Below are 10,909 nucleotides of genomic sequence, written 5' to 3'. Positions count from 1 at the left end.
TTGGGGAGTGTGCCTTCACATAAGCCTGCATTTCACATCCTGCCTGTAGAAGAAATCGTTCTCAGGCTTGAAAGACATTCTGAGTATAGACTTACAGAACTGCCAGAAATACAATTTGGTAGCATAGGATTTTGCATTTTAGCCCATCAAGATATTGGTGGGATCCTTCAAACTATAGAATGTGTATTCCCTTGCATTCTTCCCTTTCCCCTTTTCATTGCGGTTTATAACTTTCCAGGAATGCTCTCATTCTCAAAACACCTTGCCAACTGCAGCTAGCAGTGGCTGGCCACGCAACGTGTGTCTACTCCCATCCCTTTCCCCTAGAACTAAAAAGTTATTTACCATACACTGTCTTCCAAGTTACCGATCTTATCAAGATCACCAAAAGTTTTGCCACTTCAAGACATGGACCATTGCCTTTTCATCCCTGTAGCCAATCTCCCATACTCATCCGTTGCCGTCTATTCCCCTGAGTCAGGAGTTTTGATACAGAAGCATCTGTGTCTATCACCTATTTTGGCTCTGGTTGGGATGGCCATTCTAGCTTCTGTGGTGAACATCGTAAGATGACTTACTAAATTCCTACTACATAGAAAGGCACAGAATTAATTTTTATCAAATAAATACTTTATGGTATGTATATATGCAAAAACACTGTTTTGACACATTTGTATTTACACTTTCATAAATACATTTTTAAAAATAAAGCAACAGGTTCAGGATTACAGGGGCTGTGACTCCAGCATGTGAGTCCAGTTCCCCACTGAACGTTATCCTAATGCCTAGAGATCACTCCACTGCAGAAATGGGAGCAAAAGAGACCCCACTATTCCTCTGATCCTCAGTATAGGAAACATAAAGACTGTTCACTTCTCTGTAGGCTTGGGTCATTTCTACTTGTGTTTATTATTTATTTACTATAAAGTACCTTTACATGCTACATATTGTGTAATAGTTACTTGATAGAACTCTAAAATACAAGGAGGGATCAATATCCTTTGAAGGTTCTACCGTAGAACTTGTTTACATCCTTCAGTGCAGTGAGCATCTCACTGGAATGTGTCCATGTCGATGTCTCTGCTCATTCTTGAACGGTTTATCTGTCTAACTGATGCTTTCTATTCATTGAGGGAATTTTGCTGCACAGCTCTTCATTAAGTTTGTCGAATTGATACATTGTCCCATGCTGATTTCTACACAAATTATGACATATTGATCATTTTGAAGGGGATTGTGTATGCAAATTAAAATTGACACAAACTATTGATTGATGGAAACATAGCATTACTCTATTCAGCATTTACTGAGCACAGGTTAGCAGGCACTCGGCAAGACATATTTCGATATATACCATAAAATACTTTTAAATCAACATTTAAACCATGCTTTAAAAGTTGGCTATAATTTTAATTCACGTGTGTGTGTATGTGTGTGTGTGAGAGAGAGAGAGAGAGAGAGACATTGTGAAAAAACGGGTAGTGAAATGTACAATATTAAATTAAAATCCCAGAAGATTTATTCTGACTACAAGCTAAAATATCAAAAGATTTATTCAGTTCCATAGACATAATTTGCGAAGTGTGTGTCCTTCCTGGATTTATGATGCACGTGTGGAATAATGCTTAAGCAAGACCAATGTAAATAGCATCATCTTAAGTCTCTCCCTGTTTCACAAAAACATTGGTGATAAATTAAGGACAAGTCAAAAAGAAACAGTCCTGTTAACAAAAGTGATGTGTGGACACGATTCCACTGGTTTAGCCCCTTTCCCGAGTGGCAGGGTAAGCTGTCTTGAGTGCTTTTGTTTCTTCAGGGAAAGGATGCCTGTCGACATGCAGTTACCACTTTAAAAGGCTACAGGGACTCGAATCCACAGAGTGCAAACAGCGATGGCTGCAGAGAGCGGAAAATCCTCCAGATACCTGAGACCCTTGCTTTGCATCTGCCTTCGTCTGGGGTTTGCAGAAGGACCTTGCCCACTCCTCCTCATTCCTAACGAGTGTATATAGTAGACTCTTTGAAATGTGAGTATTATGGGAAGGATCGCAGTTGCTTTAAATTATAGAAGTTGGCAAGTGCCTGGGAGAAGGAGTGGGAGGTTGTTTAAACTGAGAAAGACGGTTGCAGAACTTTGTACGACAGCATGAGCTCCGAGCTTCGCACACATCCCTTACTTTTCATCAAGATGCTTCTCTGCATCGTTGTGAAGCAGCTTGAATAGTAAACACATTTCTGCTCTGAATAATTTTTAATGGTTTCTAAATTCATGGGAGAACCAAAGCAAGGAAGTCTTATGTTTGGGGAAGAAGTCTGAACCCAGCAATGCCCAGGAAAGGTAAGCTACCGGTTTTTCACTTCAGCCGTTCTCTTCCTCCCCACCCCCACCTCCTGTTTGGACTTTATCAACATATTTGCAGGAGGACCCACATACAGCTACTTGTAAGGAGATGGGGGGACGTGTGGGTAGAATGTCAACAAAAGATAAATCAGAGGTTGGAGAGTCGGCAGCGGTGTCTCCCCTGCTCTCTTTTCCGCTTGATGTAGAAAATGTCTATGTATGGAGATGCTGTTTCTCTTAGAAAAGGTCAGAGGCGTCTCTAAAACCCTCAGTCTTTGAGCACAGACCCTTCAGTGGGAGGTGGGCTGTTGTATGCTCAAGATTTCAGTATCTTTTCTATGAAACTTGACTGCCAGAGCTGAGCGTCTTAGAGCTCAGAAAACTTTCTCATAGATTGTCCTAACATCCTAAAATGTCTCTCAGTCTTGGTTATTGTGACTTTATTGTTTTATGGAATTTTTTTTACAGTTAAGTAAACCATTTGACTCTTTCCTATAAGAATCTAGAAAGATGTTACTGATATTCATTTTATCACTCTGGAAGGGGAAAAAAACAGTTAAACATGACATATTTAATTTAGGTCAAAGTCAGCCGAGGATGTCCTTATGTGAGTATGGTGACTGACTTGTCAATTGTGCCTTTAGATAGCTCTCCGTTTGGTTTGGTTTGGTTTTCTGTGCATTGGTCATCTGAGAAGCGTCTTGGGTGGAGGGATATGTGAACAGTCTATGCATTTTTCTGTTTCCTGGAGAAACTCTTTTATCGGCAAGTTCCTATTTTTCCAAGGCAGAATTCCAGGTGAAAAAACAATCCCCACGTATTCACTGAAATCAGAAGATGGATCTTACAGGCTAAACTTTTTAGCAGAGCCCTGCGTTCTTTGCTGCATGCGCACACATATGCATGTGCTCTCAGGCAGAGGTTAAAGAACTGTGGTTTTCATTGAGCCGAGGTGGCTGGGGCAGGGAAGCGACCTCTGTCTACAAGGCCCACTTGTGTAGAAACACTGGCAATCAAGGCAGTTAGGCCTCGGAGGAATGCGAGGTTATGCTACAGTCACTAAGAAAGAACTTTACCGGCTTCTTTGTTTGTTTGTTTGTTTGTTTCTTCTGCAACAAAGTCTAGTTACATAGTGATGACTGCTTGCGGCTTCCCTTGCCTTGAGATCTTGGTGATTAAGATCAGACTAAAGACATTACTGTATAAAAGCAAGGAGGTGACTCTATTGGTTGCTTGCAAGATAGTAAAGAGACACTTTTTGTTAGCTACCTCCCTCCATCCATAATTGCTAGTGGAGTAAGTAGTCCGCAACAGCTAGTTCACAGACCTCTCTCCCTTCCATTTCTTGCGGGCTTTCTTTTTCTTCTTCTATTTTACCCACTCTAGCCTACAGACCGCTACGGAGGGAGCAGGGTCAGGCAGGCAAACGGAACACCACAGCCTCTCTCCCAGCTCTTCCGGCCCACGCCTGGACAGTAGAGGAAGCCCCCACCCTATTTGGAGGGGGTCTCCAGTACCCCACCCATGACCTCATTGCAGGCAGCTCAGAAAGCTGCATGGCCCGGCTTGCATGGCGCCTGAGTGGGCCCTGGGGATGGGTGTGGCCTAAAAACGCGCAGTATGGCATGACGTGGCTTCCCATCACGGGCTCCCGCAGAGGCTGGCGGTATCTCTGGAAGCCAAACTTGCCAGACCCCACCCGGGAGCCCAAGAAGCATACCCCCACCCCCAACGCACACCCCATGAAGATAAAAACAAAGGCAATTGGGGTTGCTAATAAAAATCGCCAAGCCAGCTGACTCATCCGAGGCTCAGTCACGGGGGCTTTGTGATGAAACATGGACATGCCTTGGAAGCAACCCGTCAGGGTTGTCTCCAAAAGGGTCTTGTTGAGAGAGACCCAAGGTGACCTAATTGTGTTCCTGCTACAGAGTCTGGGAGAGAGAAGCAGCCTGTTCCAGGAACTGGGGAAGGAGAATGTTAACTATTGAACTGCCAGGGGGACACTAGCTACCTGTCTGACCGGCTTTGGTGTGAACCAGACTTAGCGAAGTTGGACAGATACAGAATCAGCCTCAAAAGTCCAGACTTGGCAAGCTAGGCTAAGGGATAAAAGGCCAAATGGAGGTGGGGTGGGGGGAAGGAACTCCATCTTCTTCAACGGTCTTTCTGGAGGGCCCACTGTGTGCCAGACACTTTAGCAACGTGCTTTAAAAGCAATCTTAACATGAGCAGCAATGCAGATAACATGAAAATGTCAAGAAATGCCTTGTTCGACAGTCTGGTTGGGTCAAAGAGAGATTCCTACAGAGGAGCCTTTGAATTAGACTTTGGAGACTGAGCCCCTTACCATGAGAAAGCCGAAGTGGTGCATCCTAACACAGAGGCTAAAGATCACAGCGGCTCTCTGATGGGGAGATCTACTTCTCAGAATGAGTTCCAAGGCAGCTGGCACTATGGCTGTTAGCCAGAGGCTAGTTCAGTGTATTGCTTGCTCAGTCAACTTTGGAAATATGGACTGTCATGTACCACCACAGTGAAGCAGGGTACACGGTTCCAAATTCACAGATGTCTAGCATCAAATCCCAGCCTTCATCCTGTCGTACGAACTTGGTCCTGTTGAAATATCAGGCTTTCCACTCATTAGACGAGAATAGCAAATGTATCCATCTTCTGAGGGCATTGGGAAGATGGCCGTGGAGATGTGAGGGCCTGTGTCAGAGTGCTTGGCAGGACAGCTATCATCAGCAACTCGGAGTTGCTTTTGCTGTAGGACCCTGTCCCGGGAAATGTAGCTGGTAATGTGTTCTTTGGCTCTCTGTGGGTGGGATCATTAACATCTAGTGTTTTCCAAAGTCATTAGACCAAGAAACTTTAAAAAAAAAGAAGAAGAAGAAAGAAAAAGCATGAAAGCCTGTTGAAAACCCCAGTGAGCTGAGAACAGGTGTCCTTACATTGCATGAGGCTTACCCAAGATTCCACAGAAATGTACCAGTTCTCACTGGCCCCTTCACAGACTGCCCTCCTCAGAAGCCCAACTGAGAGTCTCGTGTCCAAGAAAATTGACTCAGAAAGTCCAATTGCAGGTGTTAGATGGAAAATAAAAATGTTGTCAGTGAATAAACACCGGAAAAGTCAGTCTCGACCTACTGGCCGAGGACACAACTGTGTCCTTGCTAAGTTAACCGAAACCTTTATATCCTAGGAACTTCCCAACCAAAGGGAGAGGATAAGATGTGTACTACAGAACAAAAAAAAAAAAAAAAAGCAAAATTCAATCGCTGTAACATGGAATGTAAGAGAGATTGCAAGTATATGAAACTTCGAAAAGAGAAAACTCCAATAATCAAAATAGCCAGCCAGCCAGCCACGTTCCTGGATGTCTGGAATGTAAGTAAGTGCAGAGGAACCTGCTCAATCCTATGCACATGACTAGCCCATGCATAACTTATACCCCTCAGGTGTTCCACACATGAGAAACTCAGAAAAACTAATCCTTCAGAGCCTAAGTGCTAAAGGGGAGTCTCAAACTAAGTACATCTGCCAGGAAAGATTCTTCAAGTTAGGTAACATGTAATATGATCCTGAAAGGACCCTTGAGGACTGGAGGGCCGGGCATTCCAGGCAGAGAAGACACTACTACCAGAGTAGGGAGAGAGCTGAGGAGTGGCAGGAGGGCGGCCCTGACAGAATGAAGTGCAGCCACAGAGAGCAGAGCCCAGGGGAGGATGAGCTGCAGACACTAGCTTTCCACCACAGAAAACCTTGAATGATAGAACGTAAGGTTTGGATTTTTTTTTTTCACGGAATAATGATTAAATGTTAGTAAACAAGAAAGTAACATGTGAGACGAGAGAGAAAACCTTGTTAGAAAGCTAGATTTTTTTATTTTATTAATTTATTCATATTACATCTCATTTGTTATCCCATCCCTTGCATCCTCCCATTCCTCCCTCCCTTCCATTTTCCTCTTACTCCTCTCCCCCATGATTGTGACTGAGGGGGACCTCCTCCCCTGTATATGCTCCTAGGGTATCAAGTCTCTTCTTGGTGGCCTGCTATCTTTCCTTGAGTGCTAGATTTATCGCGGCGAGTCATCAGGCATGGACGCTCTTGCAGAAGATAAGCAGAGAAGCACGCGCTAGGCCCAGCCTATAGAACCCAGACCCAGACCAGCACAGTGGCCTTTGACCCAGCGACCCTGAGGGCTCAGAGACTCACACTGGCTGTGGGCCTCCTTCTCCAGTCCAGGACGCTGGAGCTAGGTAAAGCAAGGGAGGGACTGGCCCAAGAAAGAGAAGAGGGGGAGGGGCTGGCCCTTGGAAAGCCCTCCCCTCCACACTCGTGACAACAACATTCTAAGCACTTTTATGGAAGTCATTAGCTATACAATTCCCTGTTCGATCACTGGGTTCCAGACTTTCACCTCTGTATCAAGCAGGCACATTTCCAAAACAACCTTTGGATCTACAAAAGTTTTATGAGTTTGCAGCTATAGCGATTACATAATAATGGCATTGGCACGCAATGACAGGGGTGGGGGTGGGGTGCTGGTTTTAATATATTCCTTCCGGGGGCGGGCGGGACTAAAGTCCCTCTTCCTGGCTGGCTGCCTTTTGCAAAAATAAATTCTCCTGTGTGAGGGCTCTAACTGGTTTTACAGCATTCTTGGGGTTTTTTTTGAATAAAATTACCCACAGGCATTGTTTGATGAGCCTCTGCAAAGCCCCAGGTGATCGCACTCAGAGATCAGGGACTAATTCCTCTCCATCCCCAAAGCCTTAGAAACCGGGTGGGCCAGAACCTAAATCTATAGGCAGAGGGTCTGCAAGAAATGTCACATTCTTGTTCTTTCTTTAATTCAACTGAAATCTGATTCCACGAATCCACGCCCACGGTGGGGCCCTGAGCTTCAGAAATCCTTGGTGCTGCCTGCTGGAGCATCCACAGCACCAGGTTCAGGCAATGCTCTCAGGAGAACCTCATTCGCTCCAGTTACACCAGCTCTGCTTGATTGATGGCCCTTCAGGCCTTTGGATCACACTCCCAAACCTTAGCTGGGGACTGTGAATCACTGAAAAGAATGAGGAAGCCTAGTATGTGAGCATGACTAGGCAACCCTGGCCTCTGAGACATGACAAGCCCTACGGGATAGCCACACGGATGTCTCACAGGCTACTCAAGCCAAGTCAGCCAGGTCTGGGAAAACCTTTTATCAAACTCCTTCATTTCCCCCCTCCATGCCTACCTTTATATTTTATTTTGTGATGTAATGGCATTTTCCTTTCTCTTTCCACCCTCCATGCCCTCCCACAGGCCCCTCCCCAGTCTTTCAAATTCATGGCCTCTTTTTTCATTAAGTGTTACTGCAGACATACATGTATTTGTATATACTGGTTGATCTGATAAACAGGATGAGGTAATTGGCGACGAAGCTATAATATACAAATGCAGGTTTATTAGAAGTGGCACAGGAAGGGGAAGGGAAGGTGGGGGTGGTGGAAGGGAAAGGAGAGAGAGAGAGAGAGAGAGAGAGAGAGAGAGAGAGAGAGAGAGAGAGGCCCTAGAAACAACATGTCTGGTTTACATATGACTCTCTGGGAAAGCAGAAGCCCCAGCTGTAGGTAGAGGGCAGGTCAATCCAGCCACGCCTTGCAGCAGGACCTAACATATACATATATTCATAAATATTACCTGTTGAGTCTATATTATGTTATTACTTGTATGTGTGTCATCGCGGTGACCATTTGGCCCTGGACACCTAACTGCCATGCTTTTCTTTTGTGGAGGACCGCCTCTCCTGCTTCCACCTTTACCCAGTTGCCTTGCCTGTAGTTCTCTGACAGGGCTGGAGCCTCATGGGCTTTTTCCCTGTGCAGTCTGGAATGCTGTTTGGTGTTGTCCTTGTGAAGCTGGAACGCTCTGGAAAAAAAAATAAATGCAGACTTTTCTTCCTTGACACAAGGAAGCACAAAGCGCCTGGCAATTTCCTTGAAAGGCTAAGGTGGAGAAGGGGAACAGAACACAACTGAACATTTCAGGAAGTGATCACCCAAGAAATGCACACCCTACTAGTTAATAGAACAAAAATCCTTCAAAGTTACAAGCTTCCACCAAAGGAAGTATTTATTATGTTCACGTTAATAGGGTCCTTTTCTTAAGTGACTGCTACATCGCCAGCACTGCATACACACTGTGGCAACATCACCCTTGTTTTTAGCTAAGGGAAGGTGAGACACTTGTCTAAGGACCTTTAGGCAGTATGTGTATGTATGTATGTGTTTAACATGCACATGGATGCACATGTGCATATGCATATGGAAGCCAGAGGACAACTTGGATGTTGTTCCTCAGGAAACATCCACTTTTTATTTTCTTTGAGAAAGGGTCTCATTGGCCTAAGTAGGGTGGACTGGCAAGTCAATAAGTCCTGAGGATCTATCTCTTCAGCATTGGCATTTCAAGGGCATGCCACCATGCTCACCAGCATCATTTCCAGATTTTTAAACTTGGGTGGGTGCTAGAGGTGGAACCCAGGACCTTGCATTTGCATGGCAGGCACATTACTAACCAAGCCATCTCTCCAGGGCATAGGGTGCTATTTGCACTCATGTTATGTCTGCCTCAAAAAATATCTACATACTTTCTACTCTGCCACACAGAATCCCAGAAGAAATTCCCAATTTTTTTTTTGTTTTTGTTTTTGTTTTTGTTTAGCAATGCAGAACTCTGATCTTGGCTAGTCCTTCAGTAACTACCTCCAATTAAAATGAAACGTGTTATTATTTTGCTTTATGTGTATAGATGTTTTTGCTTGCTGGGATGTATGTCTGTGCAATAGGTATATGCCTGATGCCTCTATGTCTGTGCAGTAGGTATATGCCTGATGCCTCAGGAAGCAGAAGAGGGCATTGGGCTCCCTGGTATTGGAGTTTCAGACACTTGTGAGCTGCTATGAATGGAACCTTGATCCTCTAGAAAAAAAACGGTTCTCTTATCCACTGATCAGCTCCACAGATGCTAAAATGCATTTTAAATGGAAATCTTCTGTCACTATAAAGCTTCTACTTGGTATGAGATGAAGCACCCAAAATGGTGTATTACCCTGCTCACAGAGTATTACCCTGCATTACACAGCTCACCTGTGGGATAGCAGATAAATGATCCAATCACACTGAAGAGAGTGTGACATGATAAAGGATGTTATCCAGTGCACAGTTAGAAAAGAGATCAAAATCTCGCCCATTCTTCGGCCTTCTGCCTGTAGCTCAGGAGAAGAAAGTGACTTCTAACTAACGAATGGCCAGCTTACAGAAAAGCATCAAAGTGATGCAATTTCAAGCTTCCACGTCCTACCAACAATGCAAAACCAGAGCTGGTACTGTCGCCCTGAAACACATTGCTACCAGATGGTCTCACACAGAAATCAAGAGCAGTCATTAAAACACTATTTGCTAGCTAATGGGCAACATCCTCCAAACAGCTTATTCTCTTAAATTGGAGCTTTTTTTTTTTTTTAGAATGTTGTGGGTTTTTTCCACATTAATTTCTTTTCGCAAGACTTTAAGAAGTAATTTTTATTTTACTCCACTCTAAACTCTTGTTGGACATTAACCTGGTTTGGCATTAACTTGTTTACCAAGACATTCTGTCAGCTTCCAGGATCATTACTGCTTCCTTTTTTCCTCTACAATAAAGATCATGTTTCTGTGTGTGAATTTAGGGGATGCTATGTTTTCAATGTGTTCCCCCAAAGTTAGATAGTGCAGACTGGGATTCCATGCAGCAGTGGCAGGAGGCAGCGCTTAATGGGAGGCATTAGGTCATGTGGACTCTGCTGTCCTGAGTGGGTTGATGCCCTCTGCACAGGGTTTCCTTGTGATGAGACCCATTGCATGTATGTGCTCATGCCATATTGTTTTAAACAAGGCAACACACCGTCAAGGCCCCTCTTAGCTAAGGGCTCTTAGATGCAAGAGTCTCCAGACTTCAGAACTTAATGTTTGTTACTTATAACTTGTCCAGTCCCCAGTCTTCTGTCATAGCTGTACAAAAGGTATTTAAATGGGAGCTTTGAACATCTGTCCCAAGCACTCTCCTTGTCACCTTCATGCCTTCCACTGTCCTCCTTCAGTCCCACTCCCATGTGTACCCAGCCCTAGGTTCCTAAGACAGCCCTTTACTAACAGAGGTCTGAAGAATCTGAATCATTTCCATTAATGAATGATATCGAGCCATCTTATCACCTACCAAAGAACTGCAACTTCATATAATTCCAGTGCAATCTGGAGATGTAATGTAAAAACTCTTGTTTCTTGAAGCAATTTATATACCAGTTCGTTGAATGCACAGTGTGTATGCTTTTCATCTGCCCCTGAGGTCAAGAGTGAATGCTATCCAAATGGGCTTTAAAACTCCATCCAAGTATACACTTTACTTTCAGCTTCAGTACCAACAGGAGCACAGTGTTAATGCCTAATAAAAATCACCCCTTCTGGGAAACATCACAGGTCACTAGAAAGTTCTGCATTATATCAGAATCTGGCCATTACTGTGGGCTCATCATTG

The 10,909-nt window shown here is 44.2% G+C and overlaps 1 protein-coding gene across 2 annotated transcripts in view; it reads left to right on the top strand.

The window, feature by feature from the left end:
* The first annotated feature begins 1,783 nt into the window (after nt 1–1,783).
* C1QTNF7 (C1q and TNF related 7) overlaps nt 1,784–10,909 on the top strand; it is a 102,118-nt gene continuing 92,992 nt past the window's right edge. Inside the window, exon 1 of one of the 2 annotated variants that reach the window (XM_084797632.1) lies at nt 1,784–2,027. Coding sequence is in view for 1 of the 2 variants with exons in the window: in XM_084797631.1 (XP_084653757.1) it covers nt 2,326–2,338 (13 nt within the window). In the remaining variant the exon portion in view is untranslated. The other variant, XM_084797631.1, reaches the window with a different exon arrangement.

This window comes from Acomys minous (assembly GCF_964271855.1).
Source record: "Acomys minous genome assembly, chromosome: 10".
In the NCBI taxonomy this organism is placed as follows: Eukaryota; Metazoa; Chordata; class Mammalia; order Rodentia; family Muridae; genus Acomys; species Acomys minous.
The sequence above is the reverse complement of the archived record's forward strand: the minus strand, read 5'-3'. Positions and strand labels throughout refer to the sequence as shown.